Source organism: Ambystoma mexicanum, chromosome 1p (genome assembly GCF_040938575.1).
Source record: "Ambystoma mexicanum isolate Mex_15411 chromosome 1p, UKY_AmexF1_1, whole genome shotgun sequence".
In the NCBI taxonomy this organism is placed as follows: Eukaryota; Metazoa; Chordata; class Amphibia; order Caudata; family Ambystomatidae; genus Ambystoma; species Ambystoma mexicanum.
The window spans coordinates 980,209,318-980,223,343 of NC_090921.1; the positions used below are offsets into that span (position 1 = coordinate 980,209,318).

The 14,026-nt window shown below is 46.0% G+C and overlaps 1 protein-coding gene across 1 annotated transcript in view; it reads left to right on the top strand.

The window, feature by feature from the left end:
• Window positions 1-14,026, top strand: part of DRC7 (dynein regulatory complex subunit 7) — an 862,568-nt gene that overhangs the window by 656,926 nt on the left and 191,616 nt on the right. The window contains exon 12 of the mRNA XM_069654252.1: window positions 1,399-1,625. Within this exon, the coding sequence (XP_069510353.1) occupies window positions 1,399-1,625 (227 nt within the window). The remainder of the gene's footprint in view (window positions 1-1,398; window positions 1,626-14,026) is intronic.

Consider the following 14,026-nt stretch of genomic DNA (forward strand, 5'->3'; position numbering starts at 1 on the left):
CTACCTGACATACAAGCTCCTCCTCCTTATGAATATCACCAACCTCCTCCTAATGTTTAAGTTCCACCTCCTTACCAAGCTCGCCTACCACCGACCAACTTCACCAGTATCCTCCTGATCAACTTCGTCAACCTCCTCCTGACTGGTTCCACCAGCCTTCTCATCAATATCACCATCCACCTCCTGTAATCTCCACTGATATTCTCTTATCTCCTTCCCCTCCTTCTGATAATCACCTCTCTCCAACTCCTGATGTTTCCTAGCTTTGCCACCTGTCCTCTGTTCCTGCCTTCTGGTCCAGCCCCTGAATTCCTGCTCCTGTTCCCACTCCTCTTGCTCCTTCTTCCATCCCTTGCTAAAACAGCTCTGTCTCCAAACACCCACCCAACCATACTGAGCTTGTGAGCTTTTGCAGGGCTTTGACCCCACATTCCAGTCTTTCTCTCGTGAAATATAGCTCACCAGATTGTGATGGGAATGGATTTCGGCATCTGCCCTCATGGATACACCACAAAATTGGCTTGTCCCTCCCCTTGCGCAGCTCTGTTTCTGGCTGCCACAGTATGGCCCTGCTTTTCAGCCTCTCTTTGGGGTAAATGGAAATCCGGTGTCTCTCTTCAAGCAGCTGGTTAGGGATTGCTGGCGGGCCCCATCCCTGAGGCTAACTTCCGGTTTTAGATGTGGGACTCAGGGCCGGCTAGTTCCTCCCCTTTGGTAGTCCTCTCTGGTTTTCATGATCTAACCCTGCCAAGGGGTAGGGGAGGGATGGATGGATGGATGGATGGATGGATGGATGGATGGATGGATGGATGGTCCACCTTCGTAATTCAGGTACCACTCTTTCCTTCTGTAGATTTAGATGGAATTCCTGCACCAGTGCGAGGGGAGCTGAGTACGCAGGTGTTATCAGTTCTGTGGGACCACTGCTCCTCAACCGTACTGCCTACTGAAAGGGACAATAGTGACAGAGTGCCCCCTGCCAAATGAAGGGAAAGCACCGTGCTTCAGGCTTGGGGAGAGCCTGATTTCCCTGATCCCATGCAGTCGCTAATCCTCTGATATGAGCGCTACTTCCCTTAAAGGAGCCTCTTAACACCTTAAGTGCCAAGGACGTGTATGCTCTTCCAAAGGAGCCTTATCCCCAGTTGGCATCATGTGACTTTGTCGTGTCCTACGGAGGGGGACTAAGGCTAACCCACGAACCCACAGGTACCTCGTTTGAGGCCATCTTGAGGATCCCCTTTTGCCACTTCACTAGATTACCCTAGAAACAGGTAGAAGACGTTGTTGCACATATGTTAGTTAATGCTACTGTACACCTAAAAAGCATTTTCAGATTGACTTGTTGTATGTATGTTAGCATTTCCCTTATTCACTGTCTTTCTTTCTTTCTTGAAGTGCATGTCTATAAGAGCATGATGCCTGAAACCGATCGTACCATGTTATTCTACAATGAGGCACGAGTGGATGGCCTGAAGAAACGTGAGGAAAAGCCCCTGGAGATGACAGAGCTGTTTGAGGAAAGAGCAGACTTCTTATGCTACCGCCACATCATCTTTGGCAAGCGCCCAAAGAAAGTAGCAATTGCGGGTACACCTGTGGAAGCGAACCCACGTCCCATTCAGGTATATTGGAAATGTGAATGCCAAGAGCTCTGTGCTGAGGTTAGGGTCACTTTCTTTCATACTGGCATCCTGCTCCAGACCATACCCCCTACTATTTCATTAAAAAGTGCACAGCATTTCAGCATCATTGCTGTTATACCATTGAAGTAAGATCATTTAAATATGTTTGTGTTATTCTACTTTAGAGTACTGATCCCACTATTCTATAGCAGGAAAAATATTATTCCTAATACTATCCCAAGAAATCTGACAGGAGTGGGAACCCTGAGGTCCAAAAGCAATGGAAATGTTGTACAATAATGCAAGTCAAGTCTAGACCATGACATATGCCAGGGGTACCAGAGCTGTAGATATCAATCTGAGAACCACAAGCTAGCTATAAGGCTTGATAGTCCTAAAGTAGGCCTCAGTAGTTCAATGTGGGTATTCTCCCATAGAAATCATACAGCTACAGATAAGGTTTAAGAGATCTATCAGACAAGTACGGCTTATGGATTCTGCGGATAAATGTAGGCCTCTGTGAGGGCATTTGTATGTATTTAAAGAACAGGGATGTCAAGTTAGATGGGAAATAACTTCCAATAACACATTTAGAGATGGCAAAGGCAACTCCCAGATGGGTGCCTGTCAAAAATGGCATTTAATGATGTTATGAACTAAGTAGGACGAAGAGCACAGACAAAACAAACAAAATATAAGACACACGTGGCTTACAAAGGTAATATTAACCTACAGGGACATGTTCTTAAGTCTCAAAATTAGCACTGTACAAATACACACAATTACATTATTACGCAACACTGGGGGAAGTGATGGGTTCATGTAGAGAGGGTTCTGTGGGGTGTTTGAGAGACTAACAGTTGGGCTGGCTTTGACTCTGATAGGCAGTGGGTTCCAATGTAGTGGGGTGAGTTAGGGAGGAAGAGCATAAGTGACAGGAGGCACATAGGAGCCATGGGACTGTACGGTACAGTGCAGAGGAGGAGCAGATGGAATGATGTGGTGGGTAGCTAGAGATATGATCAGATAGGTACTAAGGAGCAAGACCATTGATAGCTTTGTTGACAAAGAGAAGGAACTTGAAAAGCAAATGATTTTGCCTGGGAGCCAACCAGCAGGTAGAAGTAGGGGAGGATCTGGGTTGGTTGTAGAGAGTGCAGAGGTAGTTAAATTGACAACTGTATAGAGGGAGGAAGGAGGAGAGAGTAAGGCAAAGAAGTAGGCTCAAGCAGTAGTGGAGATTGCTAAAAACAAGGGTGGATCTTAGAGTTTTCATGGATGGTGAGTAAGAAATTGACACATTTTCCGAATGTTGACATGGCTAATACTAGCAGCAGAGGCTGTGCTAGCAATGAATTGTTTCAGTCAGGGTCGCTATCAAAGAGGACCCATTGGTTGCGAGCCTTGGACTAGGAAGCAAGAAGGTCTAGCTGGAAGAAGGTAACAGAGGGAAGGGTAAGGATGGTGTTGGAAGCCAGAGGAAGGTGACTTTCATTTTTGTAGCATTCAGCATGAGGCAACAGGGAGCCTTCCAGTGGCCGATTGCAGTGTGTTATGTGACATGTCAGAAGAAGGACGTGGACATTATGAGGACATTGTAATATGTGTTTACTAATGAATAAGAATTAAGCCTATCTTTCCCTATCGATATGGGGTGTTCCCTACCTACTGTGAGGAACCAGGAAGGAGACACAGACACAGAAGACTTAAGTTTGTTGCCATTAACGTGTATTCAAATAAAAAGGGGTTGGAAAATGCCTCACTGGCCCTACTCTAGCAGGTATCTTCCCTACCTCAACCAAAATTAAAGGTCTGCCCAATGTCAAGATGTACAAGGCAAACTGTCTTGTGTCCGAAATCCTGCCCTCACCCTCACATTCTAAAAGTAACACTAAGGTGGTAAGGGTGATGTCTCTGGTCCTGAAAGGTGCACACATGTTCAAGTTCAAAATACATTATATATATATGTACTCCAACACAAAAGTTCTAACTGGATAAGGTTCACAGTCGCACGGGGTGGCTGCCTGCCCCAAGGTTTGTCTTCAAGAGACTCCTAAGGGCACAAATCCTCCTTGGAGTTCTTTGGTCAACACACAAAATACACCACCTTGTTTTCAACACAAATTAGATGTGAGTCCCAATTTCATAGGATACCTGGTGTACTCCCGGCAAGGTTCTTTTCTACTTCAATTTAACTTTTGCTCACAATCTTTTGCCTGGTATATTTCTTTGTCAGGGCTTTCATGTGCTTCATGTTACACACTTGCAAACTTGACTTTGCTACATTCACCCCTATTAGTTCTCTTTCGGCAATAAGGAATCTCATATTCTCTTTCATTCACTTCACTGACCTTTAATGTTCTTTGGTACGTTGCTGAAGCGCCCCGGTGTCCCAATCTCCCTCTTTTGGACTGACCAGCTTTCTGTGGCGCTCTTTGGTTTCCTCCTGGTAAATGGGAAGCGGCAGTTCGGTATCCCACCTTCACCTCGCAGGCTCTCTGACTCCCCTCCCAACCCCCCGTTTTCCACATCCTTCATGGCTCCCGCTTGGTTGCTGAATTCTTCTCCGTGTGCGAGCAGTGTACGTGCTGCTCTTCATTTCCCGCAGCCGCCAACCAGACTGGCCTTCTTCTGGTGCAGTCCCAGAGCATCAAACTGTCTCCTGCCGCCTTCCTCCTTCTGCTTTCCGCTGGAGCAGCTGGCTCCACAGACTTCTCCTCAGCGGTTCGGTAGTCTCTTCGTCGATGCCACTGGGACACAGCTTCACCAGGTAGCTCTCTTCCTTCATTCAGGTTCTGTCTTTTAAATGTCCCGGAACCTGACACACGCTCATAATCACTAAAGGGCGCTCTGCACTTCTCAGCCTCATGGATCCTCATTTCTCCATTCAGCCTCCTATCCCCGGTATTCTCGTATGCATGAAAATGTTAGACAGTTCTTGGTTTTCTCGTCACATGATACTGGAAGCGGTGATCACTACGTTTTGTGGGTAATGGGAGGGAACTGTTACAATAAGCCATAAAAGCCTGAGATAAAGGGAAACATCCCTAAAGGGGAAAGAGGGGGGGGGGGTATGTGCCTTTACCTGATGATGCCATGTTACCCCTTGAGAGTCGCCTCCACCATTTGGACTTCCTTCATATACCCCCCATAAGGGTCAGGATCAGGTAGCGACTACCATTCCCCGGCCACATGAGGAGAGGTTACCTCTGGGGAAGGAGTTATGACCGCATCAGATTCATCACACTCGTTTACTAACTAAGGTGCTTGTCAGTCGTCAGAGAATGTCCAAAAGGAATAAGTGTGCTGTCCAAAACTAGCCCTAACTGATTCTACCAATAGTTTAATCAACTATGGTTAGGAGAATGACTCCCTTCTCCAGATGGTTGTGCTTTTGAGTTCTTTTTAATATGCAAGTTTTATATAGTCTCTTGTTATCCACTGTTCAGTTCCTGTAATTCCCTTACGGGACTGGTAGTCTTTCCTCTTTGGTATGAATTTTCCTTGCCCTTGGCTGAATCCTCTGCTCTGTATTAGAGGATTCTGAATATTCTTATATAGTGCCTTCTCCTCTGGGGCTTTGGCTTTCCAAATAAGTATAGTTCACCTTTTTCTGGTATGACCTTTATTGGCTAACAGGTAATATTGTCCCCATACATATTGCCACCATACACGATGTTTCCAGGAAAAGGTTGTGGCGACATTATATATGGTGAGCATATATATGGGGGTCAAGGGGTGCGGGGGCTAAGGGGTTCCATGTAATAATGTCCCTGTTTCTTGGATAATGGGTTATTTTCCCCTCTTTCCAAGGTAGTGATACTCCAATTCTATTTCTCTAGCTTTTTGGGGTTTCTATGCGTCTCTTTAGCAAATTAAGACAGTTCAAGTTCATCAACTTGGGTTTCACGCTTTCGTAATTTGTACTGCAACGAGTTTCTCGGATTCTATAATAAGTCCCTTTTGGTTTCCTGGTATTCCCGTTCTCCCTGTTACCTTCAGTATTGCAAGGGAACATTTCTGGTGCCTGTAGATACTTGGCACCTTCTCCTTCCTTCCGTTTGCTTCTTGGTTCGCTTTCCACGCCGTCATCTTTGGCAGAGTTTCTCTCTCCTTCTCAGTTTCTCGATACCGTTGTGGGTAACCAGACTGTTACTTGTTTCCTCCATAGGGTGGTGTTGGCGTCATTGAAGGGGCAACCTGCCCACCATGATTGCTTCATAGTCACGCCACCACAGAGCTTTCCGCTCCAGCCATCTCGGCTCCTGGGTTCTCGTACACGCTGGGCTTCCAGTGTTTCCTTCTCCTGCTTGAAGCATTTCTTAACCTCTATGGTCTGCTTCAGCTCTGCCTCCTCCAGGTATTCTACTCACACAGGGCTTCCCCTGTCTCTGTTTGCCTTCCCCTCGCTCCCGCTCTCTATCATCTTCCATTGGTGTGTCCTCCCTCTTCAGCATACTCATTGCAGTTAATTGGAGATTTTGTTTGGAAGAGACAACTTCTCTTTCTTTCTGGTAATGGCATAAATTCACTTTCTCTTCATCCCAGTCTTGAAACTTGTATTTTTATTGTGTGTATTAGATAGTCCCATCTATGCCATCATGTGGGGTGTATCATGGAGTTCCTCACAGGAACGGCAGACTTTGTCCCCAAAGGGGGAGTCTCTCCCAGGGAGGTCCCACTTGCCTCGACACCTCGACACCTATGGAGGGTTTTGCGGAGAGGGCTAACCCCCCTAGCCTCACGGAGGGGGGGGGGGGGGGTGAAGGGACAAATTCCCTTGATTCATCAAAGTTAGTAATCTGTTCTGAGATGGCTGGGGTGAAGGAGGTAAAGGAGAAATGATCTGAATGTCATCAGCATTGAGGTGATAGGGTAAGCCCAAGGAAGATATATGTCTTCATAGTTGAGAGGGAGTCATTGTCGAGAGACAGAATGCATGAGTCAGAATGAGATAGCGACTATGTCTCTAGCAAAAATCTCAGGGGATGTATCCACAGATTTAGGAAGGGCACGCTGTGTTCCAGGGGCAGAATTGAAAAGGAGCGGTGCAGGCGTAGTGCGAGATAGACCTCTTCAGGCCTTGGAGCACCATCACGTTACTCTGCACATGCGCTGAGAGGTCAGCACTTCGTGGTAGTATTGCAGAGGAGCAGCACCGGCTCAATTTAAAGACAAGCCTTTTCGGGTTTGAAGAAACAATGAACACTAATTGCGCACGCATGGAGAATTCAACTGTGCACATGTTTTCAAAGTACAGTCTCCCTTCTGCAGGTAAAAGAAAAAGTGTTTCAGAGGCTGAGAAATACTAACCAAACAGTGAACAAAAGTTGCATAAAAAAGATAAAGTTCCAAGAACACTCAAATAATTGTAATTTATGTGCATGTTGACATTTCCCAGATCTAGGTTGTGATTAGGCATTTTTCCAACCTGCATACAGTTTAAAAAACACCCTTGAACTGTGATCACTTGTGTCTGTCTTTACTGTTGCCACCATGAGTTCCTTACATATGGTGTTAGTAGTGGCATATTATCTAATTGATGAAAGTTGGAGGGCCCACTTACATGTAGAGAATCCAAATAGAGAGTTACATGTCCTATCCTCAGAGATCTTGGAGTTAAGAAGCAAACCCTATCAGACCCTTTTTTCCATCGATGGGGAGAAACCCATGGAGAGCGTGTCACCGCCCTTCCAGGGCTTGGAACAGAGAACAGGAGTCCAATTTCTTCCCCTTACTTCCCAAGCCATGTCACCCATCCGAAAGGATGTTGAGGGCAACACCTATCTTCTTTTCCCACAGGATAATTTTCTACCAGGAAGAGACAAGGCTCTAATCTCTTTGCAGATAAGAGTGAAATATACCTTGGGTTGGTCTTTTTTATTTTGCCTTGTAAAGAAGGTAAGGTAAAAATGTTACCTATTTCCCATGAAGATGAATTAACCTTCATTTTTCTGAACCTTTCGACAAGCCCAGTAAAAATCTATAGGGGAGTTCGAATATGGATCCTGGCATATGAAACCCTGTGGAGACTACACAGAGAGAACCTCCTATGTCAGACCTTAAGGGAAATATCACTTGAGAAAGCCTTAGGAAGAAACCTAGAGATCCCTTCTACAGTAAATAAAACCCTAGAACCCCATCCTTATCCCTTAAAGGGAAAAGTAGAGGACGAGCCAGGGACAGGGAAGGGGAGAAACCCAAATGAGAATATGCAAGAAGAACCATATATTAACCAGGAGGGACAACATCTAGAGAGAGAAAAGGAAGTGAAAGTATTCCTAAAACCATCTCCTTCGTAAAATCCGAACAACCAGACAAGGATGGAAAACCCCAGCCATAATAATCTTTGGATATTCGAGGGGACGACCAACCCGGGTTATGATATGATATGATATGATATGATATGATATGACATTTATAACGCGCCTATACACAAGTGTGTCACGGCGTGACAAGGCAAGAGAGGGGGAACAGAGGGAAGACAGACAACGATCCGACTAGGCCAGGTGTCATTCAGATCGCGTAAGTGCATGAGAAGGGGAAGGGGAGAAGTGCGGGGTGGAAAGGGGAGAGGACAGTGCAGTACATGGGATAAGACAATAAATAAACAATAAGTAAAAGTACTGCCAGCAGGTGGCAAGTGAGAGGGTAAGTGCGGCCGTCCGGTGTCAAGTGCTGGAAGTGGGACCTGTAGTGATAAACAGTACCCGCACCTCCCTGGGATCCAGCCCTTTGTGCAAAGTAAATCACTCCTAATTACCTTCCCACACAAATAAGGTTTAAGAAGCACGATGAACTCAGTCTGGAAAAAAGCCAATCACACAGAATATGATGCTTGCATTTATTATCTACAATGACTAATGAAAACTAAGCAGCAATTTATAATAATGTGGAAATAGAGAGTGCAAGCTATATAATGCCAATTATCAATCACAGATGAATATGCAATTATTTGGTCTTACGCTCCTAATGAAATGTAGATGAAGATACGATCTGATCACATCCAGGACCCTCGCCGCTATCTGGTGCCCGGCACTCCTCAGCAGAGGAGGGGAGGACTGGCCAAGCCCCCACAGTCCTACACCAGAGCAGGGATGTGATGTTAGGAGCCTCGGCCCTGATAGCGCACAGCTGGTCGTCCAGGCACTGTCCTTGATACGCACGTCTTTCCAACAGTCCAGGATGAGTCCCCCCTCCCTGGTCCAAGTATAGTTCTCTTATTAGGAGCTGCACGTCAATCATCATGACGTGTCAGCTCTTCGAGAAGCTTCTAGGCTCTTCCCTCCTGGCAGTAAACATGTTTTTTGCTTGGAAAGTTACAAGACTGGAAACAGCCAGTCTTGGCTCCCAGGCTTCGGGCACTGTTTCTTTGCATTCTTGTCTTATCAGTGCACCTGACTTGCAGAGCGAAGACGGGCAAAGCAATGCCTGGCTCCCACGAACTGCATGGAGCCTCTTGCTAAAGCACGATGTTTTATGTCTTCAAAAAAGGCCTTTGCAATTAACCCCTTGCAAGCATGCAGGCTCACCCAGTTTGAGAGTCCTGGTTGATGTCAGCATTTTCCTCCACGCTTCGAATAGGCTCTAATACACACAAGATAGCTCAGTGGGTTAGTGCAAATGCAGGTTACTGCAAGCGCCTAGCAGCTTATCACTACATTCCACCCCTTTCGAAGTGAGGCCTGAAAATGCTGACTCAGTTCCATGATCTGGAAGCATGCACAGTGTGCTGTAGGCCAATTAAGCGTTTCTCTAGCGCAGACATTCTAGTATAAAGGAAAGACATTCTGCGCAAGAGTCCAATGAAGACGATAAGTATGAATATTAGGGAAATCAGCAACCACAGCAATGGGTGCAGTATTATATTAAGCAGTTTAGTGGAGGAGGGAGACCATCCAGTGAATATATCCCACCAGTGGTGAGTAGTAACAGATTGCAGATGGTCAGCAGTTTTGATTAATTGGTTTCTGTCTATTATTAGCTTGTACTCTGCAGAAATAACTGAGGTAGCTAGCGTCTGGAAATCTTTCCAAGCAGTTTGAGCAAATTGTCTAATAGCTTGAAGCCGGGCAGTAATCACTCCATAGGATAGAGTCCAGTTAAGCAAATGCGTGAGCTCAGCATGCAGAGTAGTGTGAGACCACTGGGTTAGAGAATATAGGGTATGAGTAACAATGTCTAGGATAGTCACAACTTGATCTACACAAAATACTTGAGGATTCCCTAATAACCTATAATTGTTAATAAGCAAGGAATGATTAGTAACTACGCAAGCTGTATGCTGATCTATCTGAAAGATGTCAGTCCCATTTATGTGGTATTGCATCCAGGTGCACTCCCCTGCTACGGGATGTATACATGGGTCCGGAACCCTCCCAGTTAGGGGACACACCCACCCCTGATCCCAGGGCATGCAGGTGTGACTGTGGATGGTGTAGTTTTGGCTGTCTAACCATTCCCCTCGTATTTGCGGAACCCACCAGGAACCATTGATTTTCATAGGCAGTACTATAAAAGGGCACCATATTTCTAGAGCATAAGCGGTCCTACTCACTTGCATTAACGCATGGCAGGTGTTATTCATGCAATCAAAAGCAAGCGGCTTAATCCATATGTCTGCTGGTAACTGTAGCTCTGTGTGCCAGTGGGTTGAAGATAGTCGCCCCCATTCGGAGCGGAAAGCTAACACCTGCTGATTTAGCAAAGTTTGCCATAAAATACATCGTGTGTCTTTAGCAGTTTTGTTGACCTGTCCTATGGCAGAGAAAATGTCTTCATAGCTGAAATTCTGCCACTTCCAATGGTTGCCAATACTTGTAGCAGTGTTGCGCAGGGTAGGACTTATCAATGGGCCCCACTGAGCCAGAAGTTTTATAGCGCCGCTGGCATCAGAACCCATAGTGGCTAACTTGTTGCGCACAGTTTCTATGTCAAAAGCATTTAAAGCCCCCGTTCCCACTCCCGCTGCACCCGCAATCAAGGAATCTAAACCCCTAGCTACGCGCAATTTGGTGATGGGCCATAGAAATTGACTCCATTTATAGCAGCTTGGTAGTACTAAGGAGACATTGCCCCGTGACAAGTCTATGTCTAAGTGTACCTCTGAAATAATGGAAGCGTGCATCACATGTCTGCAATTTAAATGTTGTCTTACTATTGGAAAATCTAGCAGTTTTACCAACTCCTCTTTGTGAGATTTGAAAAACACCATCCTCCAAGTGGGATGCCTACCAAGTACAATATTGGTTTTTGATACAAACACCATACTACCATCTGGTATAGGCTGTTTCAACGTACAATTATATGAAGAACATGTGGCTAAGTTATAGTCCAGAAAATCTTGGCGAGTACACTCGTTGCAGTTCTTGGGACAAAAGAAACATGAAACATCAAACAAATTATTTGATCCATTCACTGAAACTTTTGGACCTAAAATCTCGTAGGCGCCAGTCATATGAGTTAGTGATAAAAGGTGTCCAACAATGTGCCAATCTAGAACTCTTGCAGTTCCATGTGGATACTCATTTGTAACACTTTTCTCACAGGTTACGGTGCGGTTGTAGTTATCACGCAGGACTGGAGCATCAGGTGTAGTGCATGCGATTCTCAGAGTCCATGTAGTGTCTTGCAATAACCCACTCTTTACAGAGAAAGCGTTGGTTTGGCAGGCCAGGAGCACCCACAGCAAGGCAAGTCCCATCCCCTTCATACTGCTCTACGTTCGTGGTGTGAGCCTAGTAGCGGGAATATAAACAGGCACATCAGAATTATGCAAAAGTACAACATAAGTACTTCCAACACCTTGACTTAACACTTCCCCAGCCTCAGGCTTTTTGTTAGGATGGTGCACCCACACCTTTTTTCCTGTGCTACCGAAGCCTCCTTCCCCCCTCAATGTAGTGTCTGGAGATTGCTTGCTTTCTACTACTAGGGGGACAACTGCTTGTTCACAAATCAATTGTGCAATTCGGTCATATTTGGTTAATGGTACTGCAGATGCACCAGCATTATGTAAAAGTACCGAAACAGTCCCTCTATAATCAGGATCAATCACACCTCCTAATATGTCAATGCCTTGTTTTGCCAGGCTGGATCGTGCAGCAATGCGTCCATAAGTGCCAGCCGGCAATTTGATGCCAATACCCAGCGAGATGGATTTGGTTTGCCCCGCCGGTATAACACCATCTTCACAGGTAGATAGATCAAGTCCAATGCTGCCTGCAGTGGCTTGTACAGGCAGCTTAGCTTCTTTGTCAGTTTTCCACACAACAAGAGTCTTTGTAGATTCCACTTTCTCACTTGTCAGTCTCACAAAGGGTGTCTGGCGATTTCCCAGTGGACGATTGTTCAGTTCAAACAGTGCATGTGCCAGATGTTTGGACCACCCCTTGAGAGTGTGAGTCTTAGTCAGCTTCTTTATTTGTTGCTTGAGCAGCCCATTGCTACGTTCCACCAGAGCAGAGGATTCTGGGTATCGGCTGATGTGCAGTGTCCACTTTATGCCTTGCTCTAGTGCCCAGTCTTGCACATTGTGTCCAGCAAAATGGCTGCCTTGATCTGATTGGATTTCATCCGGGATGCCATAGTGTCTGATGAGGTATTCCATGCCTTGCAAGGTAGCCCTTTGATCTGCATGGGCGGCTGGATAAGCTAATAATAGTCCAGAGTATGTGTCTACCATGGTCAACACATAATGCTTTCCATTCTCGGGCGGTAAAGGGCCAATGTAGTCAACTTGCCATACGCTAGCAGCTCTTTCACCTCTTCTCAAAGGGCCTTGTGGCTTCCTCTCCAGAGGGTAGTGCTTCACTTCACTGCACACGGAACATTGGGAGGCAGCTTGTCTGGCTTGATCCATGGTAATGGGCAATTGTCTCTTTTTTGCCCATTGATAAGTTCCTGTTTGCCCTAGATGCCCTGAGGTTTGGTGTGCCCAATCCGCCATCCCTTGCAGCACCTCAGCTTCTTGCGGTGTTGTCACTGGGCGAATCTTTGCCATTTGATCCACTTCATTGTTGAACAGGGCAGCCAGTGAGGTGTCAGGGGGCATGTGTGCATCGACATGCCCAATGCAGATTTTGCACCTCTCACCTTTGCACCACATCTCTTCCCAGATGTCTGGCCCTCCCCAGATCGGCGTGTTCTTGATTTGCCAACCATCTCTTCTCCATGCCGGTGCCCAATGTGTCAGGCCTTGATATGTGGCCCAACTGTCTGTGTATATGTATGCAGTCTCTGTTTCCTTCACCTGTTCAATCACGGAGGCCACTGCTTGCAGTTCAGCATACTGACTTGATCCTCCCACACCTTCTCTCATTAGCAGTGTTTCTCGATGGGGCTGGAATGCGACAGCTTGCCAGTGTCTTTGCCCTTTATCATACTTTGCCGTGCCGTCCGTGAACCATGCAGACTTTTGTTCTTCTTCTGTCAATGTATCATAGGCTGGTGCGACTTTGAAGGGAGATTCTGGCAACGCCACATGGGTGTTTGGTTCAGGCATCGCATCCAGATCTACTGCCTCCAGCATTTGTTCTTGCAGTCTGGAAACCCCTGTGCGGCCAGCTTTTGCACGTTGCTGTAAATACCATTTCCATTTGACATGAGTGGCGTCTTGTGCTCTGCCACTTTTCCCATTTGCAGCAGTGTCACGCACCCAGCCCATGATTGGAATTTCTGTGCAAATTGTCACTGGTTGCTCGCCTGTGATTCTTTCAGTTTCAACTAGAGCCCAGTACACTGCAGCAACTTGTTTCTCAAGAGGAGTGTATCTTGTCATAGGATCTGTGAGTTTCCTTGACCAGAACCCCTGTGGCACTCTTTTATGTCCTTGCTTTTGCCACAAGCTCCACACAGCCACGTCATTGTAGACAAGAATTTCCAATTCAAAAGGATCAGTTTTTGTCAGGGGCCCCAGCGTGATGTAATTTTGCAATGCATCTTTAGCCTGTTGGAAGGAAGTCTGTTGCTCTAGGCCCCATGTAAAGTCATGTTTCTTTCTGGTGACTTTGTAAATGGGTTTCAGTATCAGGCTTAAATGAGGTATGTGATTTCTCCAAAACCCCATTAACCCAATGAATCTTTGTGCCTCTTTTTTATCTGCTGGTGGAGCCATCTGCTGAACCATATCAATTACCGGGTCGGGAATTTTCTTAACTGACCCAGACCAGATTGCACCTAGAAATTTCACCTCTTGAGCAGGCCCCTGTACCTTTTTGGGATTTATGGCCCACCCCCGATTTTGCATGTGTGTGATCAACTTTTCAGCAGCATTTTCTACATGTTCTTTCTCAACACTAGTCAGCATGATGTCATCAATGTAATGAGCAATAAATACATTATCCAATTGCACCATCTTTAAGTCTCTGGCAATCAATCCATGACACAGAGTGGGACTATGC